Below are 13,881 nucleotides of genomic sequence, written 5' to 3' on the forward strand. Positions count from 1 at the left end.
CTTGAAGCCCGGGGGCGGGGTCAGCTGTCAGCAGGACTTAAAGAGAGAAGACACACTGTCGTCTCTGGACATCACTGCCTCTTGACATAGGTAATGACACTTTATATTATTGTTAATTTTGCAATATGTAAGACTGAAGTTTAAGTGTTTTGTATTCAACTTAATATACAAGGCTATAAAAGATATTCTATCCAGAAGGGTTGAATTCTTAAGCACTTTGTGAATCTTAAAGTCAGTCTGTCCTGAGCAGATAAGATCTATCATAAAAAGTATTCCAATGAAGTACTTTGAATTGCCTTGTTATTGAAATGTGTTATATAAATAAACTTGCCTGGACAAGATGGGATTCAGTAGGTCGAGAATCCCTTGAGTTAATAATTGCAAATTAAAAAAACACTTTTATATCTTATGTAAACATTACACATAACACACATTTTCAAGCAATTTTAAATCAAAAACGAACTCCAATCGTGGAAACGCGCTTTGTAGCCTGACACTTATTTCATTCAGATTTAAATGTGTGCCTGACATGGGACGCTGTCTACAGGCATGTCAGTAAATCGTGCCCCCGTGTGGCAGCTATGTGCAGCGCAGGGACTCCTCCCCTCCCTCTGCAGAGTTTCAAGCTCTGCTCTTCTGCGTCCAACAGCAGCTCGCCTTGACAGCCAAAACTGGCGCAGAGTCTCAGCTCAAACCTGAACCTTTATTCTTTTTTCTGTCATACAACGACAATTCATACTCCTATTTTTTCACACATCCTCTTCCGGAGACAAGCGCTGGAGCGGCCTCGTCCAGTATGGGGAACCGAGACGATGAATACGATTTCTTGTTCAAAGGTAAAAAAAAAAAAAAAAAAAAAAAAAGACTGCATCCCCTTTCACTCATCGACAAAGCTATGCTTTTATAATAGCTCATAATCTGTTATTCTGTCATATTCTCTGGACAAATCTCTCACATTTCTGAGGAAACAGACTAATGTTTTGTTGGAAACTGCCCGGATGATGATCGGTTAATGTTATTACAACATAATGTTGTCATTGTAACATTACAACGCCTATACAGAGAGCCTATATTTATAGGTGAGGGATGCAACACAGAGACCGCGCTCAGCGTCAGTGTGCAACTTTCATCAACTCATAAAGCTGGATTGTTAGTTTATCTATTGATTGACATCTGATGTTTTCTCCTTGTCCCACCTTCTCATGAGGCTGTTTAAAGGCCCGTTAGCCCCTCTTCCCCTCCTCGTCAATCATCGTCTTCCTCACATCAGGGTTGTTAATCTGCCACCTTCTATAACTTTGTGTAATGTCATTAATCACTGGGTCTGGTCAGTTGAGATGGAAACGGTACCAGGCTGAGGTGTGTACGTGATTATCTACATTTGGATCCAGAATGGCTCTCTTTGATCCTGATATCAGCTCCTGTGGCACATTAACATCCTGGGCCTGCAGAAGCCAAACGGGCTATTTAGATGTAACAAAGTATCCTCTGTGGGATGAATGGGGCATCTGCCGGAGGCGAGGGCTCCCTCTCACACCCTCCCTTCCCAACTGTTTCCCTCTCTGGACGAGCCATCGTCTGTGTACCCGGCCGAAACAGGAAGGGCAAGGCGGTCTAAAACTGTCGATTCAGGTTTTGATGAAGCCTGTTATCAGCTTCCTGCAGCCCGGACCGTGGCGATGTCGACAGGGGACAGAGTTCGGGTCTATTTCCTTTCGCGGAGGGAGGGGCAAAACAAAAGGCCTCTACCTCTGCTGCTGTTGCTGAGAACAGCAGCCTGCTCCTCCTGACAATAACTTGACCGGTCAGTGAGGAGCTAATCAATCATCTTCCTCCGATGTCTCTTCTGAAACAAAGCCTGTTATTAATAAATGCTTGATAGCTTTTGCAAACCCAACAGTGAAGTTATGGATTTTCCAGATGTCTCAATAGGAAGTCTCAATATAAAGCTACAATACTGACAGTGTTTGTGTAACCCTTCTACTTCTTTTTGTAATCACAGGGAAGTTGAAAATGTTGCAAAACTGCCATCAGGTAGAAGAGGTCATCGTTTGTGACTGAATTGAACAATCGTCATTGTGTTTTTGTCAAACGTGTCAAAAGGTCAAGTTTTTCCATATTATTAAAGATTCTGGCTGATTTATTCAATTGCACATACTGAAAATGGTTCTTCAAAAGCCTGGCAGAGAGCCATAATACTTTTTTATTTAGTGGTTTATCCTTCAGGCATATTTGATGGAATAAATTAAATAACAGATCCTATTGATGGACTTGCAGGGAGGGCTTTTTGAGTTGTTTTTTTCTTTCCCTCTGCGGTGACAACCAAAAAGTTCATACAGAAAATAACACCAAAAAAACATTTTTTTCAACAGTCAATGAGAAGACGTGAACAATTGCAAAAATAAAATATATGCAACATATTTTTCCAGACACATTATTACTATTATTCGATCTTTTTGATAGATGGTGTGGAGAAACTGTTAATCGATTAAAAAAAAAAACCTAGGCAAAAAAAAAATCCTTGTCATTAAGTTAAACCTGACAAATTTAAAATAAGAAGTTATTAAAAAGTTATCATGTTCAGCCTTGTGTTTACTTTTTTTACATGCCTTCTTACAGATAAATATATATTTTTTGTATCCCATGAATCAAGTCTCATTATTTTAGTTAAATCCAGTGTTCAGACAAATTGCAACATAAACATATTTGGAATTTATGAATACACACAGTTCATCCCCTTCCTCTCCCATCACCCCTGTGAACAAACTCACCTCATCTTTTTTTCTCTTTCACCCTCTCTTTCCCTCCACAGTTGTGTTAATCGGGGACTCAGGCGTAGGGAAGAGCAACCTGCTTTCTCGATTCACACGGAATGAATTCAACCTAGAGAGCAAGAGCACCATCGGGGTGGAGTTTGCCACGCGCAGCATCCAGGTGGATGGCAAGACAATAAAGGCTCAGATCTGGGATACAGCAGGACAGGAGCGCTACAGAGCCATCACCTCAGCGTGAGTCCAGAGTTCAAACCTCAGCGTGGACAAGCACAGTCAGCGCTGTAGTCCAAATTCACCTGCTATACTTTACACCAGTTTGAATGAGGCAGACTTTTAGATACTATAAGATTAGGTTGTAGATGGTGATGCAGCTTTTGATCTACAGTATGAATAGCCTTAATACTTTAAGTGAGACTTATCATCGATGAGAAAACAATTAGTGTATCTGCTAAATGTCAAGCTTGTAACTTTAAATGTAAAGTAGTAAAGTTTAGAAACATTACCAATCCTTTGACCTCTTTTTAATCTGATACTTTTTAAAGAGAACAATCGCAGGTTAGATGAAACTTATGCCTTCTTTCTAAATAAGGTATGGTTATATCAAACAATTCAGATGGAAAACAAATTTCACACACTATGAGTACTCGGGGTGTAAGGGGGGAATAATCTTAAATAAGAGATCATGAATTTTGAATCATTCTTCAGATTAAAAAACTGACTTTGTCGGGATCTGCATTAACCTTCCTTTTCTCTCTGTGTGTCCTATTACAGGTACTACAGAGGAGCGGTGGGGGCACTCTTAGTGTACGATATTGCCAAACACTTGACTTATGAGAATGTGGAGCGCTGGCTGAAAGAGCTGAGGGACCACGCAGACAACAACATTGTCATCATGCTGGTGGGAAACAAGAGCGACCTGCGCCACCTCAGGGCCGTGCCCACAGACGAGGCCCGGGCCTTTGCAGGTACAGACTCTCATAACTACAATTATATTTGTTTTTAAAAAAGATATCTTTATATATATTTTTTTAAATATTTCATTTATATGACATTGTATGGACCCAGTTTACTGCAATTTACTGTTCTTTAACTGCTGACATAAAAATGTTAGTACTGCATCTTCATAATAAATATTTTGTTTCTTTTCTGTTAATTATATGTTTCTTCATCTTTAGAGAAGAACAATCTGTCATTCATAGAAACTTCAGCCTTGGATTCAACAAACGTTGAAGAAGCCTTTAAGAATATCCTCACAGGTATGGTCTAAACATAGAACGTATGACAAAGCCACGTTGTATAATTAAAATTAATTCCACTTATATTTCAATTTTTTTCATTTAATAAAACCACCACCATGTGTGTGTAATTAGATGACATGTTTTTGTATTATATTTTACTGTATAAGTCTTAAATCCCATTCAGGCATTAAACTTTTGACCAATATGAAATCTTAAACATTCTCCTTTAAACTTTTATAAAACTAGCTCTTGATTTAAACAGACATTGTATCTAATGTAAAAAAATACCAGCAGAAACTGAAAATCTGTTATTTCTGGTCACATAACTGAACTTCTCTTGTGTAACTTCCTCTAAGCGCTTGAAGTTTGTTTGTCTGGTGTAAAAGTGTAAATGAAGTACTAACCTATCCGTAGGTTTCAGTATCACTTTTATTACTCCTCTAACATTTCTATACAGTTAAACAAAACAAAGCCAGCCCTTTAATGTTATAGGTCCCTAATTTAAGTACCTCTAGGTTGCCCTAAACACCAGAATTTGGAGGGACGCCTGATGGGTCTTTGTTTTTTCTTTTGAAAAACAGAAATCTACCGCATCGTTTCGCAGAAACAGATCGCTGAGCGGTCTGCCCACGACGAGTCCCCGGGAAACAACGTGGTGGACATCAGCGTGCCCCCCACCACAGACGGCCAGAGGGGGAGCAAACTGCAGTGCTGTCAGAACCTGTAACCCTCAGCAACCATCCCTCCTCCACCTGGGTCGATTATTAATTGAAATCCAGTGTTGCCATGCTTCAGTCTGCCTGGGGTGCAGAATTTTGTCTGAATCTGCACTTTATGGAGAAGTGGAGTCGATACTGTTTGTCAATTCCACAAAGTTTGAATAGATTTCAAATGATAATCTGACCCAGGTACAATTTGCTACACCCCAGTGCAAAAGCAGGACTGATGGCACCGCAGTTACTCATGAAAGAGTAGCAGAATAGCTTTGTAAGCATAGACATGTCCATAGTAGACAGTTATTGCCACGTGTTGGATGCCTTGCTTTGTATTCTGCCTTTTTTCGTAGTACCAGCCGTCCTGTTTTTGGGCTCTCCTCCTTCAGTCATCATCTCAAAAGTGGTTGTGACGCTGCTGACGCTTGATTCATTTTGTGTAAAAAAAACTTTTTTTGTTTTGATAGCTCGTCTGCTCACATACATTATATTAATGCCATGAAATTAAATTTTACAGTATTATGTTGCTTTGTCCTTTTTTTCTAGGAATAAAAACCACAATAAAAGCAAAACAAAATTACCTCCGTGTCTGCACACTGAACTCACCCCTTGATCATGTGAGAACTTGCTTGTTTGACACAGAAGCTGTCTTAAATTGTTGTTCCAGGTCTATATGGTAATGGCACCCTGGATCTATTCATTTAAGAAATAGGCTTAACTTACCTCTTTAGTGTGGACAATAGCAGCATGACATGTTGTACTCTGTGATATTGTTTGTTCTCTACATAAATCGTTTAGTGGAGCTGGGCCACACACATTTGTATTCCCTATTTGGACAAATCACAGTCTTTCAGTGTGAAAAGTTGATAATTCTATTTATATGAAGAATCTTTTGAATGAAAACATCAAAAAAACCTAAAGGGTAAATTAGTCCTGGAGGGCACTGCTAACTGCTGCCTATTTGTTAAATGCCTCAGAGGATTGGAAAACATTTACATTAAAATGTTCTATGTGATTAATCTGATGATGAAATGGTGACTATTGATGTAAAAGATAGGTAGTGGACTAAAGCGCCTGAATGTAGTCTGACAAAAACATTCAAAAGACTCAAATACTGAAGTAGAGTAAAAACAGTGAAATTGTCCCATTAAAGGGATACTTCACCCATTTACATAAAGCTGTGTATCATTAGAAACATGGTAGTAGTGTTGAATGGTCGTGAATCCAGCCCTCATTTTGCCCTGAGATGAGAAAAATATGTTTTTCTTTGCCTTGAAGTTTTCAACTTTAACTGTCCTCCTGATAATCTATATTCAATATCAAATGTATTTAATGGAGGAACCTTTCCAAGTATTTACACAACAAGATTAAGTCTTGTCTGGACATGACCTCCAAAGCAATTCAAGATTAGTTAAAGTGTTATTCCCAAAGACCACTTGAAGATCATTAAAAGCAGAACGACCTCAAACCACCGGACACGTCACATGTCACATCGATTTAGTCCAGGAGTCCCTCGTGTTTTATTGCACAATAACCCAACTTTTCAGGGGATGCATCAGGAAGACTACAATGACACAAAATACTTTGTTTAGCATACATTGATTGACATCTCAGAACACATTTGTCTTTTGCACCATTACAAAGTACCAGCCTGCTCTGATAACTTAGTGTTTTAATATTGGACAAAAGTCTGTAATCTTACTATTCTGACCACTGCATCTCTTCTGTTAAAAGTCATATCTCCTTGTGACATACGATAAACTACTGTTCAATACTAGGCAGCTCATCAATGAATGGTGCATTTACAAGTGAGGCAGGGCTGTAATGCACTTTTACGACAATAGTAATAGAGACATCTTCCAATTGTTAACACTTTCCATACAGTACCTGGTCCAGTTGTTTTAACGGCTGCAGCTGGTGTTATTCAGTATACTTCAGTCTTCACTGACCCCGTTACAAGTTTGATAAATATGTGACGCCTTAGCTAATGTCGAAATGGAAATTATGTTATTTCCACTGTCAGGACTGCAATGATAAAGCTTCACCTGGGAACTTTAAAGGTTTCAGATTAAAGACAAGACCGTTGGTATGAGCAACTGTTGCCCTCTGCTTGTCAATAAAGAATATTCACAGACAGACTTTGTCCATCATGTTTGTCTGGTTATAATCCTCTGCCAGGCTCATGGCAGCCCTTTGTTCAAAAACTGCTAAATACATTGTGAAGGGGCATGGGGGAATTATAGGTAGTGAATATGTTTCATATTATACTGTAGTAGCATGCTGAATCAGTTATATCCTGCTACATTAGCTTGTGTCTTAGTATTTCTTCTTAAGTCTGTGTCACAGACACACAGTTGGGCTGGTTAGTCCATTATCCATGTGTTCAGTCGTTCACACATCCCAGCACTCGCTGTCTGCTCACAACTCTGTGTTTCAACATCGGCTGTGACTCCGGAATGAGTTCCTCCCAAAACCACTCTTTGTGGTCGGCAAATACCATCATATTTAACATCAAGTGCTTTGATAAAAGAAAACAGAAGAGAGCAGCTCTCTCCTCTCAGAATGGTCCATATGAAGTGCAAAAGTTCATTAATATGATTTTTTTTTTTTTTTTTTTTTTTTAGAGAGAGTGCTTGAGTTGGCGTTATTTTAAATATTCCTCTCTGCACTGCTCCGCACTCATACGATGGTCTCGTCAGTCATTTTCTTGGTCGACTTGGTCGGCACAGATCGTTGGGTGGTGTGCCCTCCTTTCATGTCGGGCATGAGCAGGCGCACTTTCTGATTGGTCCTCCTCCACTCCGAGTACAACTGACAGTGATACCGAAATGACACCTGAGATTGGGATGAAAAAGGAGTGGGAGGGGATAGGACGGGAGATGAGACTGGAGGAAAATACAACTGACAGCAAGAAATTTGAGACAGAGTTGTCTGACTACAGTACAGGAGCTACAAGCCAATCAGCTAATGTTTCACAATTTGTCTTTTTGAATGTTTCCTTGGCTGGAGATTAAAGACTTAAGTTTCTGTATAAGGTATCAGCCTTACACTACATCACATTTCAAAACAATATCATAAAGTTGGATAGAAGAGGCTTAGTCTTATTTAAGCATAAAGCCAGATTACTGAGTTATGTGTATGCATGCATGACCTATCAGTGTACATTTCAAACAAATAACTGCTCTATGCTTGAGATTATCATGTTGCACATTCCCCTACCTTTGTTTACTTTGACTTTGACCAGGGGCTACTCAAGGTCATATCGTAACCAAAAGCAGTTACTCTGGTTGTAGTTATAAACAGAAGATAATTAAGTGCTATATTTGGTTGTCTTTCTAGTAAATCTGTCAACATTTGTTTTAAGCTCTATATTGGACATGGAGATATTCAAACCAATGTGCGAGTGTGAGGAAAGAAAACCTTCACTCTGCGCCAGCACCTTATGTACTAAAGACCATAAACAGGAGTTGTATATACCATTCTCTCAGCTGTTAAAGGTGAATATCTAAAGCAGTGTAGTATATACCAGTGTCCAGAGGATGTAGATAGTGAAGAGGGCGATGGTGAGGGCAATGAGGCCCACAGCCTCCAGTCTGCTCTTCAGCTGCAGGTGGTCCTGGGCTCCCCTCAGACACAGCCAGCCTGAGATGGCGGCCAGTGGGGTGATGAGCAGAAAGCAGGCCATGTCACAGAGCAGGGTGCGCTTCTCACTGCGAGGGCCCGGGTCCTTCAGCCACTGAGACAGGGAGGAAGTGGTTGATCCAACAGATCATTAGGGTTTATATCAACCTCAGAATCATTCTGCTCTCTGCTCATGCAAGGTGTGTGCCACTATAATAAGTAATATCAATGAAAAGCCAGGTAATCATCTCGTTAATATTACACCCTCTAACCTGTGTGAGTGGCTGTGGTCGTCGTTCAATAGTGAATTCTGTGTGACAGAGTTCACAGTAGCTGGTGTTGGAGGAGGACAGCCACTTCTCCAAGCAGCTCTTGTGCACTTTACCCAGCGTGCCGGTGCAGTCACAGGGGGAGAGCAGGGTCTCCCCTCCAGCTCCCTCATGACAAATCCGACACATGCCCACATCGCTGTGGAGCAAAGAATAGACAAAGTAATGATTAACCCAAAAACAATGCAATTAAAGTATATTCAAAAGTGCCCCATGTGAGTTCCTCCCCCCCTTACCTCTGCAGGCTCACCACTTTGACGACGGTGGAGAGTGGGCGGCCATCTTTCGCCGTCACCTTGGCAATATATTGGGCTTGTGTGGTTGAATCAGACTCCTCCGACTCCTTGGAGGCATCAGATTCAGCGTTCCCCGAGTAATCACAAAGGGAGCCGGGTAGGTGGCAGCATCCAGATGAAGACATGTCTCAGCGGAGGGTGACAGTGACTTAAGATGATGGAGGCGTCTTCAAAGAAGGGTCTGAAACTTAAATCTGATGTTCCACTCTTCTTCTTTCCTCCTCTGCCCACCTACAAAACAAAGCCAAGTGGATTATAACAAGAACACAAACCGAAGGCAATGATTAATTGAATTGACAATAAAAGATTATTCCCTCTCCTCAGTGACACCATATTCATACAGGAGATGATGATGTCGTAATAGGGAGAACAAAGTAAGATCAAACTCTTAGTCTCAAAAGGGGAAGAGAATGATTTAGTTTGTTAGAAATAAACAAGATCAAAAACAGCAAGGCAAATTTCTTAGTAACCAAATGGGTCAATGAGTACAAAGGCATGTTGTGAAGCTCAAACCCTCCAGCTATTAGTTAAAAATTGAGATGTCACAGCTGCTAAGAATGCCAAATATGTTTTGCTGCAGAGAAATGTTTATCACAGGAAAAAGACATGCAATACTTAACCTTGGGGGTAATTATGGAGCCATTCAAGGATTTCATTTAATGTTTTAAAATAGTTTCCTCAATAGAATTCGTTACCACCATCGATTAAATGCCTTTAATAGGGCTTACATTGACCGTGTTGTTGGGGGGAAAACACAGCATGCTGCACAGAACTGCCCTTCAGCTTTTATTGACTGACACTTAATATCAACTTTTACCTTTTACAGAAAAACATGTTAAACAAGTATGCAAACATGTTAGTGCGTCTAGAGCAAGACAACAGGAAGGTAAAAAAAAACGGTTATTATTTTTGCAATCATGGAGGTTAACAATGTCTAATCAATGATCAATCATAAACGCAAAAAATAATAATAATACATATAAAGCCTTGGACTGTCTGTGTGTACTATCTAACGGTACATCGCCTACTACTGTTTTTGTTCCAGGATGAGCACTTGAGATGTGACAGCCTTTGTTGGCATGTCTACACATTATTGACACTGAGTCGTTATTACAACACAAGAACCACTAACAAAGAAGCTCTTATCTAAATACAACAAATCCACAGCGAAGTGTTTGAACAATTTTCCAACAAAAACTCGACATATAATGCTGGTTTGTGTAAAGGTGGTGTGAAAACAGACGATAGCATAGATTTACTCACCTGACGACGGCCTCCCTTTTTCTCGGTTGGCCTTGGCTTTGGCCCTGCGCTAACCAGAGACGGGCTAGAGGAGCTAACCCGACAGAACTATTACATTGGTATCTAACCAAACGCTGGCGATAACAGGGAATACACACAGCAACCACATGCGCTGCGTCCTCTCCATAGTATGCAGTGTATCTCCCTCGGTCAATTCTGCTTGAAAGGATGAGAAGAAGACGGCTCTGTCTGCTAGGATTACCAGCGCAGCTAAGGTGGCTAACAAGCCAGCAGCAGGCGAGCCTACTTCAGCGTCCCTCAGCTGTGCACTGGTCACGTGACTCGGTGCTGCCTTCAATGTCCTCACTGAAAGGGGAACAAGGGAAAGTTAAAACAATTAAACGAGTTATCAAGGAGTGTAATTCGATCAGTCCGCGATCAGTATTCGAAAAGCACTACTGGTGAGTTTATGTTTTCAGTTGTTTCCTTAAGTTGGTCGGTAAACGTTGAATCCAGTCAAACAAACGATACATTTGATTTGTAAAGCGATTTTATTGTTTTTAAGGAGGATAAAATAGCATTCACGTTATCAGCCATCAAGAAAAACGAAAACTTGTATTATAGCATTACTGTTCCAACTCTTAACTTTATAAAAGGTGACACAAGTACAGTAAGAGACCGCCTCGAAGAGTTAGAGCATCCTTTTACGAGTATTAATGAACGCATCACAGGGCACAAACAAGCAATAAAACGTGAAATAATGCCTGTTTACAAGATAACCACTCAGTCTTACACATGAACGTTAGTTTATGTAGAGCAAATAAACGATCGTTGTTCTTTATAAAAAAAATAACATAATAATTAAGTGATGTCCAAATAAAAGCACTTATTAGCAGCATATTACCCGAGTGTTGTAGGATTTAGTTGGTGGTACAGTTTCTCAGCGGAGATGTAAGAAACCTCAAATATTGAAACAATAGATGTTTAGAGGGTTTTTTTTAGAAAGGTATTCTGGTATCCTGCTGTTATTTGTTGTGTTATATATTAAGGAACAACAGTAAGATACTATGGCGGAGAATTAAGGCCACATTAAAGGGAACAAATCTACAATTTTAAGATTAAACTCATAAATTGATGAGAATAATCTCCTCAATTAACGGGTTTGAGACCAGCCAAACGATGACTTGAAAACTCTTTAAGCATTTTTTCTCTGTAGACACCACTTCCTCCAAGTCAATTTGGCTCTTTTTCTTCGGAAATGCCACACTTTCTTGCAGTAGTTTATCTTGTCAGGGTCCTTTAAAGACAATGCGAGGATGATGGTGTGCCAAAAGCATGTGTAGTTTCTGTAATGTTTATGTTTTATGCATGATGTTGTAGTTTTAATAATGTTCTGTTTGGCCCACAAGGGGGCACTCTGGGTTCATGTTTAAAGATGTGTGTTGAAAAACGAGGACGACACAAGATGTGATGCTAACTGAAATGCAATTAAAGAACCTTAAACCATAGCCTACTCTGCTGTGTGAGATATTATTCAGAAATGTGATAGTTTCATATAGTAAAGCCACAACACAACTATCAAATAGTGCTTGCCTTGTTGAAGTGTCTAGGTTATGTGACAGCTTGTGTCCTATTCATTCATCATTTTGCAGATTATTCAGGGCCTCGTGAAGTGAAAATTTATTGAACTGTTTATTACCGATTTGGAATTAGGCTTTCCATTGTGAAACCTTTACGGACATATAACAAGATGCTTCATAGGAGCTGCTAAAATTATCCTTTAATCATGTTCATGCAGACTGGAAATTTAAGAGACTAATCTGTTTAACATTTAGTGAAAGTGAGCATACACGTTTGCCTGTTTAGTGTATTAAGAATAATTTAAGATTGATATAAGAGCATTTGTAGCCTACATAAAAGGGAATAGATTCTGGTTCAGCATACACAATGACAATGACCTTTTCTGAAATGAAGTATTATTTAGCATAATAGTAGCATAAATGTTTAATACACATACAATTGTATATTTTCTAGTCTTGGAGTCAGAAGTTCTGACTACTCAAAGCTCTCTCTCTCTCTCTTTTTTTGTTGTTGCAATTTTTATTTTACTTTTAACATTAAACAGCAAAAAAATATTGTCTTTACAGATATTAAACATATGACATGAAATACAAATAAGAGCACAAACAAATCAAACAGATGAGCTTGTTGGTTGGATGAGGATTACTTCACACACTGATGGCAGAGGTTGCTATGTAATTGTCCATCAGTATTAACTAATCCCATTCATACACATTCACACACTGAAGAAAAAAGCAGCAGGAGCTACTTTGAGTTCAGTGTTTTGCCCTAGGGACAAAAAGGACTCATGACTGTAGGAGCTGGGGATCGAGACCCTGAAAGATGACTGGTTCTACCACTGAGCCTCAGCTGCCTGTAATGTTACACTTCGTTTGTGATTGCCCTAGATATTTCCTCTAAAATATACATTTGGGTCACAGTGATGATGGCTGTGATGTGGCTTGTGATAGTTCATGTATGGCACTAATAAGTTTATACAGAATACTTAAAGTACAGGTCACTGGGGACAAAAAAAACAAATATTTCTGATTCCAAAAAGGTAATACAGAGTTGCAACAGCTTAGACAATTCTGAGACCAGTGAAAACACTTTTAAATGTCAGGTTTAGGCTACAAATTTGCCATATTAATTTAGCATGGCATGTTGATGGACGGATTCATTATAGTGCCATAGTTAATTGTTATTTTTTTGTTATCGTCAAACAAAAGTGATGGACAGAAAATGTCAAAAAAAAACAACAACCTGTATTCATATTGATTTACTCAAAAGTTCATTAAGTTCATTGTATTAGTCTTTGCTAAAAATAAAATAAAAACTCTCTTGTGTAACCCACAAAAACCACAGGCTCTGACTGATCTAGATTTGATCAGGCCTTGGTGATGGATCTTTCAGTCTTTGGAGGCTTAAAGTGATTATTTCTAGTATAAATAATAATTCAATTTAATCTTGCATTCAATCTAAAACTACCTCATTGTGAATTATTAAATGTCACTAGAGTCTGATGTAAAACATTAACATCCACAGGTCATTTTTTAACCATTAGTTAAACAACAGCTATTTTAGACATATGACCCATACTTTTCCTCTACCTCTGAGACTTCTTATTACCTTTGGACCCCTTTGGATTTAAATATAGAGAGAGGTTCCGTCAGGGTTAGTGTAATCTGAGTATATTAGTGAGAACAGGGAACTTCACACACAACACAACACACATCACACACACAACTCAGAGTTTTTAAGCTATCCCAACACTCTGTTGGTTAAAGTCCAACAGAAATCATGAGACATTACCTTTCACTAGACACTAACATTCTGCATGTGTGGGATATCATGAGATACGTGTTAGTGGACTTTAACACTGATAGATACACAAATGTGCAAGTTGTTCATTTACCCATTACACACTTTGGATGTTTGAGCAGCTAGCCCCTGTGGGAAAAAAAGTGTTTCTGAAATATTTAGCAGCAGCATTTGTACAATTCAATTCAAATGAGAAACGATATGTGACGCTTCATTTGAACATGAAAAAGTTTTCTTGGTTGCCTAAAATGGTTGCTTTTCCTTTTGTTGTATTTATGGCCAAAATA

The 13,881-nt window shown here is 39.2% G+C and overlaps 2 protein-coding genes across 2 annotated transcripts; one reads left to right on the top strand and one right to left on the bottom strand.

Annotated features, from left to right (window-relative positions):
• Positions 1-588: 588 nt before the first annotated feature.
• LOC306827014 (ras-related protein Rab-11B) lies at positions 589-5,740 on the top strand. The gene is made up of 5 exons (XM_079348633.1): positions 589-836; positions 2,813-3,008; positions 3,546-3,739; positions 3,950-4,030; positions 4,594-5,740. The coding sequence occupies exons 1-5, from the start codon at positions 797-799 to the stop codon at positions 4,737-4,739; spliced, it is 657 nt and encodes a 218-aa protein (XP_079204759.1). The 5' UTR covers positions 589-796; the 3' UTR covers positions 4,740-5,740.
• A 479-nt stretch (positions 5,741-6,219) lies between these two features.
• LOC306827013 (E3 ubiquitin-protein ligase MARCHF2-like) lies at positions 6,220-10,579 on the bottom strand. Its single transcript, XM_079348632.1, has 5 exons — positions 10,235-10,579; positions 8,912-9,202; positions 8,619-8,814; positions 8,252-8,461; positions 6,220-7,560 (listed from the first exon to the last, which is right to left on the bottom strand). Exons 2-5 carry the CDS (start codon positions 9,094-9,096, stop codon positions 7,405-7,407), a joined length of 747 nt encoding a protein of 248 aa, XP_079204758.1. The 5' UTR covers positions 9,097-9,202; positions 10,235-10,579; the 3' UTR covers positions 6,220-7,404.
• Positions 10,580-13,881: the final 3,302 nt, after the last annotated feature.

The sequence above is a fragment of the Symphodus melops genome (genome assembly GCF_947650265.1).
Source record: "Symphodus melops genome assembly, chromosome: 7".
NCBI lineage: Eukaryota > Metazoa > Chordata > Actinopteri > Labriformes > Labridae > Symphodus > Symphodus melops.